The following is a 24,031-nucleotide window of genomic DNA, read 5'->3' on the forward strand; positions in this document are numbered from 1 at the left end:
TCAATCTCTTTGATCATCTTCTGCATTCTAGTTTTAATTGTGGAGCTGTATCTTTCCACCAGACCATCCAACTGGGAATGATATGGGGATGGACGTTCTTATTTGTTGTACCTCCAGTATTTTACAAACTTGAGCCATTAGCTTTGACATAAAGGGAGGCCCCTGATCTGTCAGTAGCTCCCTAGGAAGCCAAACCAGAGAAAAGAAAGTGATCATGGCTTGGATTATCACTGTGGTGGTAATGCTAGTTAATGGTATAGCCTTAGAGCAATGGATTGCATAGTTCACAAATACTAATATTTATTGATATCCTCGAGTGGACGGCAATAAGGGGCCCACAAGATCCATGTCCACCCAATGAAATGGAATATCATTTGGGTTGTAGGGGTGCTTTAATGACACCAGAGGGGTTGATCAATTGGCACTGCTCACAGGAGGCACAGAATTTCTTTGTCATTGAAGACCCCAGGCCAATAAAACCTTTCCGACTAATATGCTTCTGTTTTCTCTCTTCCATAATCGCCTCCCACGGTCCTAGCAATGAGCCAAATGCAGTACTTGCTTGGGTATTAAATGGACGAGGTACAATCAACTTCATTTGTGTTCTCTCATCCTTTGTTATCAACCAATAAAACAACCCCTTCCTGATTAGAAAGTAAGGCCCTAACAGGTCTTTCTCTTTGTTACTGGCTTGCTTCCATGCAGATTCTAGATTACTATCCTCCCGCTAGGCTGGCCCAAAACTTGAGTGGTGTTCCCAGCTGACATCTGTAGATAAAGACATTTATTGGCTTGCTATAAAGGTTGCGTAAACAGCATTGTCTCTCTTTGTTTCTCTCGTTTTGATTTCCTTTATCTTTTCTTACCAGTCTGCATTTTGAAATGGAGCGGATCGCCACCAATCAATTTTCTGGCCTTTGGGCTCCTGAGCTACAGTGTAATTATGATGGTCTGTTCCCAGGATCATATCCTCTACCAAATCAAGGATAATCCCTATGACCAGGACTGTTTCTTCTCCATCTACCTTTAAGGATATTATTGATGTTGGATAGGTTTTTCTGTGCCCATGTACACACGTTCTAGCCACCTTTGCATTTGTCTTCGTGTTACTCAAGCCTACCAGTTTAGGGTGTTAAAAAGAATAATGACATCCAGAATTAATCAATGTGTAATTGAGTTCCCATTCATGACTACAGACTTCCTGAATATTTCAGATGGTTTTGTCATACGTAACACATTCCCCTTACTAAACCCTACTTCCAAAGGCTCAGGTCTATCGGCTTTTCGTTGACAATTTCCTGCAATATGGCAACACTCTGTGCAACAAACACGGAGGCCCCTGTGCTAAGCTACTCCTCAGTTGTTTACTTAGGGTTTGTTAATGGGGTGCAGTTTTTGTTCTGCTGATTTTGTTTTTGTATTAGGGCTGTAATAACTCAGTCCCATGGATGAATGGGTCTTAAATTCAGGTGATCTGTGGTATACACAGGCTAACTCAATGGCCATGGTAGGAGTCTGGTTTGGGTGTTGTCAAACCCACACTTGTGTGCAAATCAATAAGGCATCCGGGGAATTTTCCTGAAATAATCTTTCACATCTTCTTCCATGGTGGATCGAGTGGGTTGGAGCCACCTGTTTCCTAGATCCAGTAGTATAATGCACAAGGATTGTCCCCAGTTCTCCATTGTTTTTCCTACACTTTGCTCGATATTACTCCACATCATACCCCAGCCTCTCCAGGATAGTTTTTTTAATTTCTGGGTAAGGGGTGGTTCCAGAAGGTTTGGCAGCCTGATAGGCTGTTTGCACTTGCCACGCATTTTCCCCACTGTTCCTTGGGGACAGGCGATGGTGGTTGTGACCCTCTCATAATTCTTAAAAAGAAGTCTGGATCCTCTCCATCTTGGTATCTCAGCGAGACTGTACTCTGGACATTTGGGTGAACCTTTTTGTTGACTATAACATCTGTCTGGTGTAATATCGCGGCATTCTGCACCTGTTGGTTTTTAGTGATTAAGAAGGCCTTGTCTTTGAGCGCAGTTTGCAAAGGCTCCCTGTCCTGCTGAAGGGACTGCGCCTGATGCTCTAAGAACAGCTGTAGATTTCTCTGCCCTTCCGCTAGTTGTGTGATCATGTCATCTATGGTGGCTATGAAGCGTTTTGCGATCAAAAGGGATCTCACTTCTGACACCGCTGTTATGAGAACGCAAACACCACAGTAGTTTTAATTCACTCATGGAAGGTTGTTTATTTATAATTACATGCAAGGTCAAAATAAGGGAAAGAGAAAATTGAAAAAAAGGTTGTCTCCTCATGTATTGCAGGATTTTTCTGGGCACAATAAGTTGTCTCTGATTTGTCCGGACTCCTCCTGATGGGTGTGTGATCTCCAGTCCCTCAAGAAGGTGTATACCTCGGGAGGGGGGTTGGGGGGGGGGGGAACTCTGAGTCTAATCTTTATTTTCCTTCAAGAGGGAAACACCAAGTGCCTCCGTCACCAATATTGCCTTTCTTAGTGCTTGTCTGCCCTCCACCTCTTCACCAACTATTCTGGTCCTTGGCTTTCTTCCCTTCTGGACTCCACTGTTCCTCCAGGTCAACCCATCCTCAAAACCAACACAGTGCCACTTGCCTGCAGCCACAACCCTGGATGAGGGTCATAGTGTCCCAGGCCACAGTGTCAACGCGTTTCTGGTCTCTGAAGGCTGCCGTCCTGCCGTGTCCCCCTTGCTTGGACTTTTAGCTCCTCCTTTCCTGGCTCTCCTTCTTACTCTTTTACCACCTGCTCAACTTCCCCCGACTCCCAATGGTTAGTCCCCGTCCGGCTCCTCCGCCATTCCACTTCTGTGCAGCGAACCACCTTTACTTGAGCGCTCCGTGCCCTTAAGGTCGGTCTTGACGTTCCCCTTCCGGTCGTCTTTAGCCAGTTAAACTGCTAGACTGGTAACCTCACCTTCCTGTGGACTTGTTTACTGTGATATCAGCACTTCCCTCTTTCAGTCTTCCTGTGCAAAGACAAATTCAATATGCTCTCATTGGCCCAACTTGTTTCTGCTCTAGATCCCAGAGTCTGAATGGTGGCATTGGACCTGTAGGATGCTTATTTTCATTCTTATCTTGCAGGCCCATAGTAGCTACCTGTGGTGCAACATGAGACATGGGCACTTTCAGTTTCCCTTGCTGCCTTTCAGTGTCACCAGTGCCGCATGGGTATTCACAAAGGTTATGACAGTAGTAGCAACACATCTTCAGAGCTCAGGGATTACCAGTCTTATCCTACTTCGATGATTGGCTGTTAAACGCGTGCTTACAACTGTCCATTGCGGACCACCTCCAGACAAACGGCAAACATCCTTACATTGCTGGTATTCAGTCATCTTGCTGAAGTCACACTTGACTCCCTCGCAGAGTCTCTGCTTCATTGGAGCCATCCTTGATAGGGTGCCCTACCAAGCTTTTTCTTTGAACCAGTGAATACAGGACATTTGGGCTATGATCTCAATGTTTCAACCCCTGTCCTGGGTCTAAGTGAGTGACTCTGAGGCTGCTGGGCCTATTTGCATACTGTTCATACCTGAAGGCACATAGAAGCCCATCAGTAGGACCTAAAGTCTAACTCTGTCAAATACCATCGGAACCCCTTGGATTCCTTCAAGTTATCCTAGGAGACTGCAAAAAAATCTGTAGTAGTTACTGCTCAACTACTATTGGGCCAGTGGCAGACCCCTCCCCCTGCCCCTCCCAGAGCTGATAGTATTAACGAATGTAGCGCTGCTGGGTTTGGAAAGCTATCTGGAAGAGGTGGAGATCAGAGGACTCTGGTCCTCAGCGGAATCCACATCCACATAGACTTGCTGGTGTTGAAGGCGACTCTCTTGGTACTGTAGGCCTGCGTGCCCTTCATCAAAGGAGGGGGGCTGGTAGAATTCTCACAGACTGCACCACTGCCATGTGGTACTTCAAAAAGCAGAATGGGGTAAGGTTCATGGTCATGTGCCAGGAGGCACCACACCTCTGGAGCTGGTTGGATTGTCCAGGAATTACCATAATGATAAATTAGCTTGCGTGATATTTAAGAGCCAGGGCGGATAAACTCAGCCAGAGGTGCGTAGTGGATCACGAATGGCAAGTGCATCCAGAGGAGCTATAGGGTATCTTCCAACAGTGGGGAGAACACTGGCTGTAACTCTTCACTGCTGAGAACACCAATATCAGTACCTTTGCATGATGGAATTCACAAAAAGGCTTTCTTTCGGATAATCATTTGCCTGGAGTGGAGCACTGGACTCCTGTATGCCCTTCTGCAACTCCTGCCACAGGTTCAGGAGAAAATCAAGAACGACTGGGCCCAAGTCATCCTCATGGCATTGAAATAGGCCAGGAGAGTGTGATACCCAGAATTTAGGGACTTGAGCATTTCTCCTCAAATCAGGCTTCCACTTCAAGAGGATCTTTTGTCGCAGCAGTAGGGGAGGGTCTTGCACCTAAACCTGTGGTATTTGCACCTCTATGTGTGGAGAATGAGCAGTTCAATTGAATACTTTTGATGAGGTCATTGTCATACTGGTAGCCAGGCGCCTTTCCACAAAATTTGTATATGCAGGTCTCTGGGACAAGTTTGTGGCATGTTGTGGTACCAGACAGTTTGAACGTTGCAGGCAAAATTGTCAGATGTGTTATTGTTTGCTTTGTTTTTTGTCCAGCATGGTTTTTCTCTGGGCACAGTTAAAGATTACCTGGCAGCCCTCTCGATGTTCTTGCATTTGTCAGACCAACTGCCCTTTTTCAAATCACAAGTTGTGATGAGTTTTTTAAAAGGTTTATAGTATATGTTTCCGTCAAAGCCCTTTGCAGTAACACAGTAGAACTTACATTTGGTTCTCACTTTTCTGATGTGTACCCCTTTGAACCGATCCACAGTTGTCCATTGCTCTTACTCACCTTGAGGAGAGCCTTGTGGTTGCGACAACAACCACACACTGAATGAGTGAACTTCAGGCCCTTTTGGTCCAAACTCCCTATTCTACCTTTTTTTCTGGGCAAACTGGTGGTGAGGGCTCAAGCTTTGTTCCTACCAAAAGTGTTGATGACTTTATCATGTGGGACAAGCCATCAAACTTCCAACCTTCTTTTCTCCGCCTCACCCCTCGTAAGAGGAATAAAGACTCCATTCCTTCGACGAGAAAGCAGTCCGTTTTTACATTGATCGTATCGGAGAACATCAGGTGGATGATCAGCTATTTGTGGAGTTTTCTGGATGAAGAAAAACGGGTGGCCCAGAAACTGTCCATCTCTTGATGGATAATCCTCTGCATTAAGATCTGCTGTGCATTGATCAAGAAGCAGCCTCTAGAAGGTCTATAAGCTCACTCAACCAAGGCTGCTTCCATTGCTTTGGCACGCATGTCCTTGATATTTCTCAGGCAGCTACATGGATATCAGTGCACACGTTCACGAAGTACTATTGTCTCGACAGGCTGGTTGAGAAAGGTATTTTGCTCTCTTGGTCCTGCATGGCTGTAGTTTTAGCCATTTCACAGGTACACGAAATGTTCACAACTCGTAACTCCAACCCCTCACTAAACGGGCTCCTGCACAAGGGTCAAAATTTTCAGGCCCAGTGATAATCATGGAATAAGTGTGATTTATAACATGCCATGCTGTATTATTGGATTTTGAAGCTCAGCATGACAGCCTACATTGAGCCACTCAGCAATTGTGAGGCAAACAGTTAAAGTGTTATCGGCCGCAGCAGGCAGCAGTTAACTATAAAGAAATGTATTGAAATTCAACTTGTTGCTTTTATAGCACTTCATACACACATACATCTGCTATTTTTAAGCATTGCTAGTAACAAATGTTGCAGTTGCTCATTTCAGTTATACTTAATGTACCATCCTCCGAATGATGACAAACTGAGTTTACCTAGCCAGGATTTGTACTGTAGTATTCAGATCTCTGCAAAAGTCTGAGGTGAGCATAAACTTGGTGAGTGCACTTGAATCCTCTTGTTTGTGTAAGGGTGATCAGCCACTGCTGACTCCTGGTAAAATGTTGGCCCTGCCGTAATGATGGTAATTTATGGCAAACCTGGGCAACCCTGGCATGGTGGAGCCCATACCTAGAATAATGCTGGCTGTGATCTAATAGCAGGATGTATTGGTATTTTGTGGGCATCCATGGCATGCTTGTGCCCATGTATTGGTGTGATGATGCACCTAGCATTATAGGGGTAATTTGTGCCATATTGATGAAATGTCTGTCAATATGGTGCCCGGTGTAGTGCTGGTCCTGTTATAACAGTGGTAATGTTTAGCATATTGCAATATTGACATCATGAAATTAAGCTGGCCCTTGGACAATTGTGGTAATTCATGTCATGTTTTTACCATCCATGGCATGATGACGCTCATATTTGGTAGTGAATGTAAATGTAGCCGAAGCCAGTGAATACCCTTTTTTGCTTCTGTGATGTCAAGCTTTTCTGTAGGAAAACTTTGTTTACAATGTCATGTTCTAAATCTCCTGCAGCATTGTTAGATATTATTCAAGTAGCCACAAATCTAGATTATTACTAGTCTATTTTAAATCACACATGCTGAGATTACTTAGGCGTGATTACCCTTGGGCACAAGAGTAAGTATTTTACTGATTAGTCTGAGAGAGTGAAAGCATGAAGAAGTAACCCAATGTTTGTAGTCTAGGAGGTGAATCTTAATCAGTATCTGTGCCTTGAGATTTGATGTGTCAGTTGGATTGGATTGTCGGAGTGCCTATAAAGGAGCAGAGAGATCCATTCCATCTGTCATTATGTTTTCTTGTGAGTAAGAGTTCTGTCTTCTCCCAATAGGAAAAAAGGAAGTTGGAGCTTATTGAAGCTTGAACAGCCCTAAAGCAATAAAAGTTAGTATTGAGTGAGGCCTTTTAATATACACTAATTGGTGATTGAGCATCGTTAACATATGAAATGGCCAAGAGCTGAAAAGACCTGATGAGGGTTTAACTGGGACTTTAAAAAGAGTAGGAGGCAGTGATGAACCCTGAAGAGTGAACAGTTCACGGGGACTTTGGCAGAATTGTCCCTTGTTAGACTTGGCATCTTTTGGCATGTTTCCCCTGAGTTTTTTGCTTTCTGACCTCCCGGTTCAGACTCTGTTTGTGCTGGTTTCGTGTTTCTGTGCACTTTTCTCAGTGATAAAGAGCAAGTGCTCCTGTGGTAAAATGTGTTATGGATTGCCGTTTCCATGATTGGCCTGTATGATTTATGTGTCAGTCCCTAGTAAAGTACACTGTGTGTGGCAGGGCCTGTGAATCAAATGCCTTTGGTGGGCTGCAGCACAGTATTGTGCCACCCACACGAACGGCTCGTAAAAGGTAACTCAGACCTGCCATTGCGGAGTCTGCGTGCAGTTTGTAACTGCTATGTCGACTTGGCCAGTGCACATACTTGCCAGTACCTCACCTTCCCTTTTCTTACATATCAGCCACCCCTAAGGTAGGCTCAAGGTACACCTGTGGGCCGGGTGCAGTGTATGTGAAAGGTAGGACATGCCCTGGTGTGTTTGGCATGTCCCGATAGTGAACTACAGCCAATTTCGTTTTATGGGGAGTTTTTTTATATCATCTTATAAACATAACTTTCCTGGGGAATAAAGTAGAAAAATAAAGTTAAGTATGCCTGAACTCAGAATCTAAAGAGGCATCTTTTAGTGAAGGTGATTTTTACATTCTGTGTTTGAAAATACCACTTTTAGAAAGTAGGTATATTCTTGCTCAGTCATCCTGTGTGTCTCTGCTGGAATGTGGATTGCTTGTCTGGGTTTTGGATGACAGAAGGCTGGGGAGCAGGAGTGGCTCCAGATAGTCTAGGTGGGTCAGGGAAGGGCTGAATAGACCTGGGCTGCAATTGGGGAAGGGGGAGGAGATTTCCTTGCACCTCAAAGGGCCTGGTCTGCCTGTGACCATACCGTCTCCACCTCCTGCCAGGGAGTCACACCAGAGAAGGCAGAACTGGTTCTGGCTGGGAACAGACACACACTGCCTAAGAGATCAAAGGATTTTGGGATATAAATATTGGGGCCCAGACCCCTGACTTTTAGAACTCCTTTGGACCAAGAAGACTGCCAAGAAGAAGAGCTGGAGAAGCTGTGAGGAGGAACTACCACTCTGCAGAGTGCTTTGCTGTGTTGGCCTGCAGTGGCTGCTTCGGTCTTGGGCAGTGAAAGGACTGGACTGAACTTTCTGCAATCTTTTTTTTGTGAATTTCTACAAGGGCTTGGGGTAGAGCTTGCCCCCTGTTCAAGAAGGCTCAGGAACAGCAAAGACTTCAAGGTTTTCTACCCTCAGCACTGGGGACTGTGTGTCTTGTGCTGCAACAGAAGAAAAAGCAACCTGATGCGGTCTACAACACCGTTGCCAGCTTCATGTCCAAGAAGGCACCGCAGAGGGCCCCGCCGCAACGCCACACCACGACCCTGGTCTCACTGACGATGCCTGCGGACGCAGCCAGCGAGCCGCTGCTCGCACTGCAACCTGTGGGCTCCGCACCGCTTTGCGATGACGCTTTGGTATCTCCGACGACGATGCTCCACGCCAAAATCTCCGCCGCTGCTTGCACCGTGGTTGGAGGGCTCCACTTGTAAAGTTACATGATGCATCGCCTCATCCCGCACCGCAGCCTTGGCCTACCGACGCCATCGACTCCAGACAACAGCGCTTGAGCAACGACTATGCCGCTGCTTGCACCGCGACCTGCCAGCACCGCAATGAGCACCACATTCACTTCGCACTGCGACCCTGGTCTCATTGGCGACGCCATCTGACGCCGCCACCGAGCCGCTGCTCGTACCGCGACCTGAGGGCACCGCACCGCTGCACTTCGCACCACAGCCCCCGACGCCTATAGACGTCAGCGCTCCTGACTTCAACAGAGAGGAGTTTGATCTGCAATGCGTGTGACTTTGAGGGCCTCGATTACTCCTACACCAACCTCCAGAACCGATGCCTGTGGAATCCGTGCTTTCGGAACTCAGCGAGACGTCGCTGACACCCTGCATTTCTAAAAGGTACTGTTTGGGGGTCTTCCCGACATTGTAGCTGGCATGCGACGCCGCGGTCAGCCACAACTGTTTGGATTTGTTTGTTCACGACGCAGTGATAGCCCCGGATGGAGCTATCGACGTCAAGGAACTGTTTTTCAAGCATATTTTGATAACTGAAGATTTTTAAGTACTGTATTGTTGTTTTTTAAATCGCTTTTGGTCTTGTCTTAAATATATAAAAATATTGGATATTTTATTTTAACTGGTGTGGTGTCCTTTTGTAGTGCTTACACTGTATTACTGTTGGTTATGTGCAAATGCTTTACACACTGCCTTTAAGATATGCCTGACTGCTCGTGCCAAGCTACCAAGGCGGTGATCAGGGGTTATTTTAGGAGTATAACTCCCTTATCTTGACTATAGTGGTGGTTTCTGCCCGACTTTGACATATGCCCTAACCGACCAAAAATCCCATTTCTAACATCCCTCTTTATACGTTTTAGGCACACAGACAAGAGGCTAGATCATGCTTTGCTTCTGTCATGGCTAAAAGAACTACTCGCTCCTGGACCTAGTAAACCAAACTGCTCTGTCATTACCATTTTACCCACTCGTCCATGCCATGGTCATAATATTGTGAGGGTTGGCCAACCCACTGAGGCAGGGACATTATTACATCCATTTTACCTGTGGCATTGGGAAACGGTCTCAGCTGTTGTCTTTGGAAAGAAATTGATGCAGCTCAGTGTAAAAACTCTCTATGGCGAAAATGTTAAAGAACGTTTTCTATTGAGTGATTTTGTAGCTCATATGTTGTGAACTGCCATTAAATTCTCCTAAGATGTTTTGAGAGCTGCCATAGACCTCGTAAGAAATTGTTTTTGTATCGAATTGTAGTGCTTGTGACCGACATTACTGTACAGATTATATGATTTGTTGTGATTTATGGCAAACGCGTTTTTGTATTTGGATGTATGTGTTGGCACTGAAAAAGAGTAGAAGCTACCAGAAGTGAGTTTAACAGCAATCGGGTCTCATCGGTAGGTTCTAGTAACGTCTGTGAGTAATTTAAAGCTCGTCATTTTGTACTAGTTCATGCTTGTACTTAGTCTCACATTTACCCTACAGTGCCAGTAAGTGCGATAATGAAAAAAATGTCTAGAATTTTCACAATATTTTGTGTTGTTCACATCAGAATATAAGTTATGAAATGTGAAACATTGACCTAAATATATTTTATTTTATATTTTGTTTCAACTTATTTTACAGGTTAGAGGAGCGCCTGAAAGACCTTCATTCAGGCCACAATCACAGTCACAAACACGGACACACGCCAAGAGTGCACCGGAAGGTATTAAAACATGCTTTGAGTTTTTCTATTGATTTTTTGCTGTAAATATGTATTACTGTTTACCTTTGCGGTCACCTCCCCATTCCCCACATACACAATCGATTAATCAGGATTTATAAAGCGCTGCTAATCACCCGATAGTTATGTTTATAGGTATTTGTAAAGTATTTCAGTAGGCGCTGTTTCACAGTTTTATGTGATTGGGGTATATTTTTTACCATTGCAAACACTCCCCTTTTTAAAAATCATGTTCCCATCCCTTAGCCTGTGCTGTAGAGGATGCAGCAATGTGTAACTTGGTAAACCATCTACATTAAAGAAATGATTGGATAGTTGATGTGACTGCTATTCCAGATTCATTAAAATACCTGAATGTTTAGCTTTTTGTTCTTAAAATGATTTAAGTAATTTTTTTATAGCTGTTTTATCTTCCTACATTGGATCTTCCATATATCTGATCAAACTACCTGAAAAGTCGAGAATCTAAAACACTTCAGTTCGTATCTGAAAACTTAATTAGTGTCCAAACTACTCCATAGAGCTCTTAAATTTCATGGTTCTGTGCATGAGTAGCTTACCAAGTCCTTGTGTTTAATTTGCATTCTTGTATTCCTTTTTACCCCATTATGAGTTCAGAACTATAATTCACAGAATGCAAAGGAAAAACTTAGTGTGAAATTCTCACTCTTGGACCTGCTAAACCGCAGAGTCCTACCATTACAACTTCACTTCTCTTTCCTTATTATTATTTTTTTTTATTCTTCCGCTACAGAAAAAGTGCGAATGCAAATTGCTTATGACGGGTGCATTTTCTAAAAGATTCCTCATCCTATGAATAGCCCCCCAAGCCTTAGACTGGTCTGTACATTTTCCTCCCAGCAATGATCCTTCACTACTGCCAGAGCACCATGCAGCTCCAGATGCGACTCTACCTCTAGACTTTGTCACCGGAGTTTATTTTACACCAACCAGCATGTTGGCCTCCATTCCTGAATTTTCCCGCCTTACTAACGTGGGCTAGAGCTAGAGCTCTGCATTGGTGTCTCACCAAGATATTCCTCCGCCATTTCAGGTGTCAAGTCTTGCAGACGATGTGGCAAAAAGATGACTCTTTCGAATCCCCACAGTACTGTATCTATTTTCTGGTGTTGGGATATGGCTCTGCGGCCTGTGACTCTTGTTCCTGCATGCTCCTGGGGTCCATCAAGGAGCAAGGATGCCGAGGTATTTTTGACTAAAGTCCATAGGTAGAGTTTGAACCGGACTCTTTCTCCCAAAGGTAGACAGAAAGCTGCACGCTAATTAACCCACAAAATTGCTTCTGTTAGCGCTTGGGACCTCTTTCTTAATTTGTACTGCTTGGATTTTGTGTTAGGTCTTTACCTGTGTTTATCTGTTGTTTTTTAATTTCTTGGCACTCAAGCCGGTCCCCGGTCCACCACGGTCTCCTAGCGACCGATTGCTGTAGAGGGACGTGGCCCCTCCCCCTGCTTACGCCATTTCCGGCCTCGGATGGTTTTTTAAGCGAGTCAGAGGCCCAGCAGCGCGGAGACAGACAGCTGCACGCTAGTTAACCCACTAAATTGCTTCTGTTAGCGCCAGGGACCTCTTTCTTAATTTCTACTCCTCTGATTTTGTGTTAGGTGTTTACCTGTTGTTTTTTAATTACTTGCTCATTTTGCACATTGCTTTCTTGGCACTCTCAAGCTGGTCCCCGGTCCACCACGGTGTCCTAGCGACCGATTGCTGTGGAGGGACGTGGCCCCTCCCCCTGCCTACGCCATTTCCGGTCATGGGACGGCCTCTTAACCAGACAGGGACCCAGCTGCGCAGCGAACGCGCGCAGAGGACACGCCGGCGGCTTGCCAAAGGCAAGCCCGTCTGCGCCCGTCAGCGCCCCAGAGGCGGCTGGGGCTGGGAACTCTGCCGGTTTTTCACAGCAGCCGAAAAGGGTAATAACCTATGTCGGGGAGATCCTTTGGGAACTGGGCGACACTCTCAAATGCAAAAACAGGTTAGACTTAGGGACATATAAGGTAGATCCGTGCTGCCAGGGTAGGAAGCAGGGGAGTTGCTATTATTAGTAAAGTGGACATAGCCATCACCTGTATCCCTTTAGAAGCAATTCTAGGGGCGGAATGTCTCTGTTTCCAGGCTATTCTGTGTCCTCATCAATGCCTAGCAGGAGTCCTAGTATACAGACCCCCTGGACATGCAGGGGCCTTCTTGAAGTCTGAGTGATGCCATCGCACCGGTTGTCTCTAGATTCCAACATTTTGTGGTATTGGGTGATGTCAATGTACACATGGACAAACAGGAGACTTCTGAGGCCATCTTGTTGGGTGAAGCCCTGGATGTACTCAACCTCGCACCGCAGGTTTTTGCCCCTACACATGTAAAAGCTCAGATCCTTGACCAAATATTTGCTAATTGCAAAATCCAGACAGACACCCCTATCGCTCCTATGGTCAGACCACTATCTGGTTGGTTTCAAATTGTTAAAAATAATAAAAACTTCCATGACCCAGGTTAAGCGACCAGTTTTCACCTCCACACCCTTGCAGAAGATCACCCCTACCACCCTCAAAAATGAACTTGATCAACACCCGCTCATACCATCGTGCAATGTTGATAAGGTTGCGGAGGCCCTTGTAAAATGGATCGCGCTAAGAACTTCTGCCCTAGCCCCCCCAAACACTGAGCCACATCAAAACCACAAGATGCTCCACCCCCTGGTTTAATGATACCCTGCGACAACGTAGAAAGGACTATAAACGACAGGAGCGAGCCTGGGGGAAGGTTTTTAATGTCAATGACAAAAGATCTATAAAGAGGCCTTAAGACTCTACCACAAAGAGATACAGTTAGCTAAATGGAGCTTTTTCGCATCTAAAATTGAGTCTGCAGGAAACAAAAGCAAAGAAATTTTTAGTATTGAAAAGTTCCTCTTCGCCAAGGGCTATGGCTAGGCCCTTCCCTCCCCCTGCCGATTGGATTGGTAAACTAGCCAACTTCTTCTATACGAAGATCACAACAATTCAATCTTCCTTTGATGACCAGAATGAGAAAGATCCAATGCTCTGTCCACGGACAGCCCCCAGAGTGATGAGGACAAGGCTACCCTTTCCACCTTCCCCCCTTGTCCCTTGAAACGTCCCTGTCAATCATGAAGGGCCTCAAATCTGGATCTCCTGCAGATCCGTGCCCGGCCAAAAATGGCAGAGATTCTGAGGGTGATGAACGAGTCTCTCCTTAGCGGTCAGGTTCCGGCTGGCTGGAAGAGCGCAAAAATAATTCTCTTATTAAAAAAACCTACGGCTGATCCCATGGTCTCAACTAACTATAGACCTATCTCTCTGTTGTCTTTCTTTGCTAAGACAATTGAGAAATATGTCCATTCGGTGATCAACAATTTTGCTGAAACTAACAATCTGTTACACTCGAGCCAATCTAGTTTTAGACAGAATCTTAGCACTGAGACCGCTTTGCTGGAGATCTCCGACTCCATCAAAGAAACCCTGGATAAAGGTGGCAAGGCGGTTCTGGTCTTACTTGACCTCTCTGCGGCTTTCGACACCATGCCCCATGGTCACCTCCTGCAGAGACTGCGGGAGTGCGGGTTTAGGGGCACGGTGTTGAAGTGGTTTTCCTCCTTTTTGGAGGCTAGACATCAAGAGGTCTGGTCACCTCGGTTTTCAGCTAGTATGCCCCCCCTAAGTGTCGATGTGCCTCAGGGATCCATTTTAAGCTCTGTACTTTTTAATCTGTACATGGCTCCTCTGGCCTCACTGATTGAACCAGGTGAGGTTGTAATTATATCGTATGCCGACGACACCCAACTTCTGTTTACTTGTAAGAAGGGAGAGGAATTCAACGGGGATAAGATTAATAAGTGCCTGAGAGAAACTTTTGCCTGGTTCAGACTCAACCATCTCAAATGCAACTCAGAGAAGTCTGAAATCCTCTTTTTCGGCACACCTCCCCTGGATGTCTTGAAGTAATGGTGGCCCCCAGACATGTCTCCCCCCAATCACCAGTTAAGATCGTAAAGAATCTGGGTGTAAAGCTGGACGAGACCTTATCTATGACACCACAAGTTAGGTCGGTAGTAGGCACGTGTTTTGGTCTCCTGAAAATGCTCCACAGGTTTTTATTCTTACTACATATTCCGTACAGAAAGACAGTAGTACAGGCCCTCCTCACCTCTAGATTGGATTATGCCAACGTCCTTTATTTGGGCCTACCGGAGTTCCTGCTCAATAGACTGCAGGTCGTGCAGAATGCTGCAGCGAGGGCAGTACTGAGCCTCTGCCCTAGAGACCGTATTTCCCACCACTTGAAGAATCTGCACTGGTTACCGATCCGCTGCAGAATACTCTTCAAAGCTCTGGTCCTGGCATTCAAAGCTCTGCATGGCACGGGGGCGCATTACATCCGTAGACGAATATCAATATATATTTCTGGTAGATCTCTTAGATCAGCTCACCAATACCTCATGGTGACTCCGAAGTGTCTTAAAGCCCGCTGTGGCGGCCGCTCCTTCCAGGTGCTGGTGGCTAGATTTTAGAATAGGCTCCCTCTCCCGCTTGGGCAAATCACAAACATACTGGCTTTTAGGAAGAAACTGAAAACCTGACTGTTCCAACAAGCAGGCTAAGCTCTCCACACTCGGGCCGGATGTTCGAACCTCCAGCCCCCCCCCCCCCCGCCCCACCCTCTGGCATCCGTAACATTCTGTCTCAGCGCCGGGACACTCTGTTGAGTAGCTGCGTGCTCTAGAAGTCATTTTATAACATATCAAGTATCTTCTCAGGGAGTGTAGGAAGGTGGAATATTCTGTGGTGATGCTGGTTAGGCTTCACCATGCAATACTCTCAAAGACTCCAAAGTTGGTCCTTTGATTCACAATAATAAATCATTAGGTCAGTCCTGGTAGTGTGGCAAAGGTCAGTCAGGCTTTACTAGAGCAGCACGTGTTAAGCATTTCAGAGTACCAACATGGGCGATAAGTAATTAACATGACTCAAAAGAAATCCGACACCAATTTATAAAAAAAATTGTATTTTGTTTATCTTAAATTAGACAAAAAAACGAACGTGATCTTATACATCTAACCAGAGTTATGAATTTTAGAAGAAAAAACAAATCGCAGCAATTCAATACTGCAAAACGTTTGCATTGTGGTCAATGGGAAAAGTGGTAATGATAATCTGTCACTTGCAGGTCCAGTTGTGCTGAACCCAAGGAGTGTAAAGGTGATGCGGGTCCTAGGCACAGTCAGTGCAATTTGACCTGGTCTGTGGCGCTCGGATACAGAGTTGTCCTGATTGTCCTTGGTGCTGAACGGGTGCAGTGGGAGAGCACTTTTTATCATTTACACAGTGCTGCGAGGAACAAGTTCAAAAACACAACAATATGGTGGTTGCTGACTTCGGTTGAAGATCAGATGGAGTTGCCTCTGGGTGCAGCGTTGGGTGTAGGGGTTGGTTTCCGGTGGTCCCGGGCAACGGAGCAGCTGCCTGTAGCTTAGTGGAAGTCAGGACTACATTTCCCACAATGAACTTAAACATCTGGATTTGGGCGATCCCTCGTGGGTCCTATGGCCAGCAATTCTTCAGATCTAGAGCGTTGTTTTACCTGCAGTTTTCAGCAGACTAGTGCCGCTAATTCGGGGTGGGTCTGAGGGTGAATCAGGCTCTCACATAGGTCCCTCTGTCTAGGGGACCAAGAGCAAACCTAGAACAAGTCTCAACCAGGCAGATCCAGGATTGTTGCCACAGGTGCAGAGCATCCCTCTTTTGGTTTGTTCAAGTCCAGTTTTCGCATACACAGGTCTCTTCTTTGTCCTCTTAGATGCAGGTTGATTCAGAACTGAGGTTCTGGTGTCAGGAGTGGCCCTTAAATTCTAGATTTAGGGACGTTAGGGATGTGTGTGCGCAAGTGGCCAATGGGCTGCTTGCCCCAGCGGCTAATCTGTCCCTGGGGTGACCACATTGGGGGCTGTAGGTCACCTTTTCTACTCAGAACCTTCTATTTCTACCAATTTTAAAAATGGCAGAAGACTTCCTTAGCTGCACAGACCAGGCAGTCCACCCTAAAGGTGTGGCTAGATCTTTGGGGGTGTATACCTCCTGCATACCTAATTTCCCCCCTGCCTGGGTGCAAATGTGCCTGGGGCAGAGGGAAGGTGGTTTTCTCCTTTGGGAGTCAGCCCTGAGGCAGTTCAGAGGCATTTTAGCCTTTGAAGCTTAAAGCTTTGAAGTCCCACTTCACTAGCCTTCCTGTGAGAAAGGATGTGTGACCTCCTCCTTCTTGTCCAGCCCTTTGTTCCCGACTCTTGGAAGTCATCACACTGCCTGGGAGGAGGTCACAATCCAGTTTTGGCAGCAGCAAGCATAGGCTGCCAGCCAGAGCACAGAGAAGTCAGGTGGGCACCCTCTAAGCTTGCCACCTGGGTGCATGCCACATTGCCCTCTGCACGAGATTCATGTCAGAGGTGAGAAGGCATGTTTTTGTTACCAAACACAACATATTTAGTTGGTTCAATAATGGAGCTCCCAACCTCTGGTTTGCCAGAGTTAAATGGTAAAGGCCACTTTGTGGGCATATAAGCTTGCACTTACATGTCCACACCTTAAGTATAATGTACCCTGCGTCCTGGGCTTTAGGAAGTCTTCCTTATATTAAAAGCAGTGCTTTGACTTTGCTGGTGAGGACAAAGTCAAATTGGAGCAGTTTACACTGTTCCTGCAGTCTGCAAGGACAGGGCAGCTGTTAGTAGTTTGCTTGGTCCACTCGGGGTGGCACAAACAGTCCTGCAAGCCCTGGTGATCCCTTTACCACCAATGCCCCTGGTACCGCTAGGACTATATATTAGGGACTTATAAACGGGGGTGGGGTGGGGGGAGTCCTTGTCGATTGGGGATGCCAATTAACTCCTGACAGTTTTAGGGAAGAAACACTGGCACTGCGGCCTGGGCAGTAGGCTCCAATGCACTATTGGAGTCATAACTATTCGCATTGGAGCAAAACGTGTGTGTGTGTGTGTGTGTGTGTGGGTGTGTATGTGTATGTGTATATATATGTATGTATACAATAAAGGCCCTTTCCTACAGAGAGCATTCTACTTTGAGATCTTACCACAAACAAAATCAATACAAAAAGCTCCTTTAGATGAAGAATATTCTGAGTCTCGATGCTGTTCGATGGTTTGGGATTATTCCACAATGCCAGGTACCCTCCGGCACCTAAAAGATGAAACTGGTGTTCCTCTTTTCTTCATATAATTCCCTGCAGGTCATGGCTTGCCAGGTAGTGATTCTAGCTCTGTTCTGGTTGGCCCTGCAACCTTCTGGTCTGCTCCCCAAGTCTGGCGCCTTTCCATGCCACACCTAGATCGTCTTTGGCCTCGACCTCTAATCCGAAGTAACAATCGGCTATTGCATCATTGCCCATTTTCTCAGGCCCTTTTTCTGTGTCCTTTTCAAAATTAATAGTAACACCACACAATTAGTCAACTCTGATATCAACCAAGGAATCGATATGGGGAAAAGTATCATTCTTTTGCAAAAGGAGAAGGTCAAGGTAGATTAATGATGAACCATATTGTGAGCACCTCTCCAGGACCCACAGTTTGTCCTGCTGGGAGGAAATTTTTGATTAAAATACAAATTACAATCCCTTGGCTATGATGGATAATGTATTTAGCTGTACTGAATAAGAAGACTCCGAAGCTAATTATTTCATGCCCCCCCTCTATACTAATGGCATACTTTACTTTGTTTGCAAAATGCCTGTGGCTTCAATAATTGAAGGGAACATTTTGTTTTTCTCTGCCTCTGATTCAAAAAGGGGTTTCGCCTTTTCCAACCATTGTTCAAAAGGCAGCAGATGCCTGTAATTGACTTGACTTCCTCAGGAAGCAATCATTGTGACACAAATTTTGTATTCCTTCTCAGTTTCTGCTGAGCACTGTCTTCCTTTTATAATGAGGCTCTCCAAGATCCTAGAAGTGCTGCAGAGAAAAATCCCTTTTCAGGCCAAGCAGTCCACAAGCAGATGCCATAGTTCAGCTGTGGGTGGCCTGCATTATTTTTGTGTGTTCCCACACGGTATTGGGGCGTTTAGATGTAAACACGTTATCTTCTAAGCAGAACCCAAACACATTGCCTGTTGCTACAATACATCGGGCATACAAGAAGCAAGAAAATGACCTGGGTTTCACGGTTTTTGCCTCTTAAAAGGTCTCTCTCTGCACAGCTAATTTCACCTGCCTTTTCGGTCAATATGTCTATGCCTTGAGTGAGCTGTCAAAATGTAAGATTGTAAGTCTGCCTGAACATATGGAAAAGCCACTCTGCTGCACTGTTGCTCAGTTTGAGTATAGGTGTCGGGTCGTATCAACATGCTTGGATGCGTTATATTTGTAAGATAACCCAACTAAATTTATGGGGTTGCTCTTTGACAGAGTGCTTTTGGGGAAGAAGGCTGACTCCTTAGTTGAACATTTCAAGGCCTGCCCTCCACTGCACAACAATTCTACAAACCCCATCAGCAGTTTTGTGGTTGGTCTAGGGCTGTACAATCCTGATAAGTTGCTATCCTAGGCCTGCCAAAGACCAGAGCAAATGTATCGCTCCTTTTGAGGCACGGTTAGATCTAGGTGTCACCCGCAGCAGCTGCACAAGTCGCCACTATCTTTTATAGGCTCTTGTGCCTTAAAACCCTTCTGTTCGGTCTACACTTCTCACAGCTTCACCTTTCGGTAGGTGGAGAGAGCTTCCTATTTAATCACTCAGAAGCTTCCTTCTTTCTTACCTCCACCACATCCAACTGAGGAATAACATATGCAAGGCTAGATCCCAAGCTTGCAATGTCACGCTACATTAACTATACACAACAGGACAGAGTTAATGACTAGGTCTTTGTGGGCTATGCTGGAGCTAAAATGGGTAAGGCAGTGACTAAACACCCTTTCATATTTGCTCATCGTTTGTATAAGGATCTGCTGTGTCCATTCTTGACTTTTCCATTGTGCCCATGGTGCTACCACGGCTCTTTCTATTGGCGTTCCAGTTGATGACATTTACTCCCATGATCTTCCTTGCATGCTTTTACCAAGCACGTCTCTCTCTGGCATACACTGATGGTAGTTTGCCATGCATTGCATTATTTTCTCGATTACTGCCACTGCTTTCTCCCACTTCGCTGGGAGGTACTGATTTAAATTCATTTATAATGTGATGAACCTATGGGAAGATGTATAAATCGTAGGAAAAAAATATTTAACTTTAGTAACCATATTTTTTGTGTGTACATAATCTTTCACATAATTCACCCTGCTTTATCTCCTGCCCTAATGAGCTAGTGTCGTGATTAATAAGATTTAAGATATGCTAACATGTTATGTGCTTAATTTTCCACTGTAGGGGCTCTCCTGATTTCTCTCTGCACACCTTGGTGGGGAGGGAATAAATATCAGGAACTCACACCAGTGCTGTGGGTGTGGCCTAATATTCTCATGGAATATCACATTAATGGTGGTATCGTAAGCCCCCTAGAAAAGGTTCTCCAGACCATTCTAAAAGCTGGAAGGGATCTCTGAGAAAATTACGTAGCCAGCAGAAATATTGTTATCAAATTTATGTAAATTGTTTATCTTTTCCCAAATCTCCTCCCTTGTTTTCTGTGCCCCCAGTGTAGGTTGACATTTAAAAATAAGCAGGGGTATTTTGAAAGATATTGTATATGCCCTGGTGAGGGGAAAACTACCAATTTAATTTTACCCCCATTTTAGATTTTCTAGCTCCATAGCCTTACATGGGAATACTTTAATAGTATAACTGTTGATAGGAGTGAGCTAAAATAATATATCAAGGACTTAAAAGATTGGTAATGATAAATCCAACAACTTGCCACTGTTGAATTCATCATAACTAGTACAGAAAATAAGTTATGAAACTTTATTTCCTGTGAGCTAAAATCCAGCCTTCTAGCAGTCCCTCCTGATTGGCCAGTCTGAGCCAAACTGCTTTGATGAGATAAGTGGCCTGCATAGATACAGAGGCTATCTGGTGGGGGAAGATCTACTGCTGCAGTTGATGGGCCAGGAAGGGGGCTGGGTAATCAAACTGGTCTTCATTGAGAGCAGTACAGAATGGAATGCCAACCAGGCCTAGGTCCGGAGGGGGAGTGTTAAGGGAAATGAGCCACACCAGTAGGTTGGCTTAGCCAGCTTTTACTCCCAGTGAGAGACATTCTCCATCTCAAAATTTTAAGTACAGTGCTTTGTGAGACTACAATATGCCACACTTTGGAGGAAGCTGACATGCTTTTGGGTGGCACCCTGCAACCCATTGGACAAGAGTACCCCCTACTTGTCACCCCTGCACATTGGATGAATATATATATATATATATATATATATATATATATATATATATATATAAGAGCTGCATTTCAACTCAGATCTGCAGGCTGAAACTACAAGAAGAAGGACTTCCCTGCTGGAACCCTGGCCTGCACCTAGAGGACTGAACTCTGAATGACTGCACCTGCTCCACAGTAAGGATCTACAGCCCTAAGGACATTGCCTTGCTTCAAAACGAGGAGTGGACTCCCTGAAAGCAACAGGTTAAACGAGCTTTACCTGCATCCGCTTCATCAAGAAGATCCCAGCTGATTGGCTTCAGCTGGTCTTTAAAGCATTGATGCATTGTTGAAGCTGTAGTCCCAACTTCCAAGGAGACTCTGGAACCTTGGACATTGTTTGTGGACACTTTAAACCCTGAAAAGGAACTTCATGAAGCACCGCCTGAAGTTTAGAGCGCATTTGAGAGCTTCTGTGAAAAATCTCCATAAGGTGACCAACCCGACGTCCAGAGTCAAGCCGACTGCATCGCACTTCGATCCGGCCTGTATCTCAGGTCCGTCCCACTGAATACTCCAGAGCTCAAGACTTCCAGTAGTTGGCCGGGGGCCCCCGCTGAACCAAGCGGACAAAGCCACTGCGAATCCGGCATACTGTAGGGGCCCGATAGACTTCAAGAGAAAATCTTACGGAGTGCGAAGTTAAAACTTTGACGAGGCCTCTCGCTTAGTGTATCTGACCAGGGCTCCATCGCGCTCAGCCTCAAGCTTTGACTTTGTCCCGGTCAATCGTGACCAGATGTCCCAATTTGATGTAATTGGTATTTAAGCACTAGAAAGTGTTTATTCTTTAAAAATTCATATCTACAGTCCCTACATTGGATTTTTGACATTTTGGTATTATTTTAAAGATAAATATATTTCCTATTTTTATAAATTGGTGTTGTATTTTTATTGTATGTCGTGTCTTACTTATATATTGTATTGTTTAATGCTTTACACACCTGACTCCTAAGTTAAGCCTGCCTGCTTGTTGCCAATTACCAAGGATTGAGCAAGAGAGTAATTTATTGAGACTTTGTCTGGACCTTATATTGCATTGATGGCCTTATCACTAGTGGAGGTGCAGACTTATCTCTACTAATAATAATCCACCTTCCAACACTTATGCAGTAGTAATTGGTTAGTCACAAATGACTACCATCTTGTTCCAAGTCACTATGAAAAAACTAGCTTCTTCATGCTGAGGTAAATATACACAATGCATGTACATCATACACACCAAATGCTATCTTGAGTCTACCATAAAAAAAAGAGGAAAAATAAAAAAAGTATAAAAAGATCTACAAAGTGTTTGATACATCAGCAGTTGGAGTACGAGCATTTGAAGCTTTTTCAACATCTTAATTCATTCTCTAGTCCACCCTGCTCTCCCAAGGAGAGAAATAGAGATTCCAGGGAAATGAGTAGTGGACAGCTGATCCGGGGGGGAAAAAAGCATAGATTCTGCACCAAAGTTACTGGCAAAGCATGGCTTGAGAATGAACTCCCTCCCCCACAGGGCTAGGTCCCCAGGAAGGTTAGAGAAAAGTATCAGATGTCCCCCTATTTAAAAATGCAGAGCTTTAGAATCAAACATTCACCAATCAACCACACAGTTCATGCCATATTTGGCTAAGTTGTGACTGAGCCCCTCAATCCCCTGGCAAAGACAGTAGTATTAAATCGCAGTCCAAGAGAGGAGGCAGACTATACAAATAAGCGGAATAAGAATGATTACGTTCGAGGGGGGCAGCATGTAAAGGGAGGAGCAGGTATCGTATGGAAGTAGCAGACCGTACAAATATAGAATGTTTCCACACCTTCAATACCGGAAGACACAAGGATCACACTGGCATGTAGCCCATTATCGATGAGCAAGCATATTGCGTGATACCCCACCCTCCTTAAGTGCTTCCATAGCGCAGAGTGTACAGATTAGGTGGTCTAAATGAGTCCCATACAAACCCCATACCGCCTTCCGGAATTGATCCCACACATGCAAATCAAATCAAATTAAATCAGGTATTTGTTAAGCGTGACTACTCACCCGTAAGGGTCTCAAGGCGCTGGGGGTTGTGGGAGGGGGGTTGCAGGTTCCAGTTCATCAATGAGGGGGTCTGTCGAAGAGCCAGGTTTTGAGGGTTCTTGCGAAGATGGGGAGCGATGTTATCTGTCTGAGGTGGAGCGGAAGGTCGTTCCAGGCTCTGGCTGCGCAGAAGGAGAAGGAGCAGCCTCCCGATCTGGTCTTTCTGGTGTGGGGGACCACGGCGTAGGAGAGCTGGGCTGATCGTAGGGTCCTTTGGGGTGCGTGGAATTTGAGTCTGCTTTTCAGGTATGGTGGTCCGGTGTCGTGGAGGATCTTGTGAGCATGGGTTAGCATCTTAAAGGTGACTCTAGCTTCGATGGGGAGCCAGTGAAGTGTGCGCAGGTGCTGGGAGATGTGGCAGTGTCTTGGCAGGTTGAGGACCAGTCTTGCGGGTGAGGTTTTTGTTTATTCCGGCATAGAGTGCATTGCCGTAGTCGAGCCTGCTGGTGACCAGGGCGTGAGTGACGGTCTTTGTGTTCGAGGGGGATCCATTTGAAGGTCTTACGCAAGAGGTGGAGGGTGTGGAAGCAGGAGGACGAGACGGAGTTGATCTGGCAGTCCATTTTGAGTTCTGAGTCCAGGATGATTCCCAGGTTGCGTGCGTGGTCCGTGGGGTTGGGCAGGCTTCCGAGGGTGGGCGTCCATCAGGTGTTGTTGCAGGCGTCTGGGTTTGTGCCCATGATGAGTACTTCCGTTTTGTTGGTGTTTAGTTGTAGGCAGCTATTTTTCATCCATTTGGCGACTGCTTCCATGCCTTCTCGAAAGTTGTGTCTGGCGGTGTTTGGTTCGTTGGATAGGGAGAGGATGAGTTTGGTGTCGTCTGCGTATAACACAATGTTGAGTCCATAGGTTCTGAGGATGGGGGCGAGCGGAGCCATGTAGATGTTGAAGAGCGTAGGGCTGAGAGAGGACCCCTGGGGGACTCTGTAGGTGTAGGGTCTGAGAGGAAAGGGGGAGTCTGACCCGCTGCGTTCTGCCGGAGAGGAAGAAGCGGATCCAGTCGAGGGCCTTGTCTTGGATCCCTGCGTCATGGAGTCTGCGTATTAGGGTGTGGTGAGAGACTGTGTCGAACACCGCTGAGAGGTCAAGGAGGATGAGGGCTGCTGTTTCTCCTTTGTCCAGTGAACTACAGATGTAGTCTGT

At 45.6% G+C, this 24,031-nt stretch overlaps 1 protein-coding gene across 1 annotated transcript in view; it reads left to right on the forward strand.

The window, feature by feature from the left end:
• The window catches only part of SH3YL1 (SH3 and SYLF domain containing 1), a 483,838-nt gene that overhangs the window by 313,038 nt on the left and 146,769 nt on the right, over window positions 1-24,031 (forward strand). The window contains exon 8 of the mRNA XM_085610793.1: window positions 10,311-10,392. Coding sequence (XP_085466919.1) covers window positions 10,311-10,392 — 82 coding nt within the window. The remainder of the gene's footprint in view (window positions 1-10,310; window positions 10,393-24,031) is intronic.

This window comes from Triturus cristatus, chromosome 6 (genome assembly GCF_964204655.1).
Source record: "Triturus cristatus chromosome 6, aTriCri1.1, whole genome shotgun sequence".
Taxonomy (NCBI): Eukaryota; Metazoa; Chordata; class Amphibia; order Caudata; family Salamandridae; genus Triturus; species Triturus cristatus.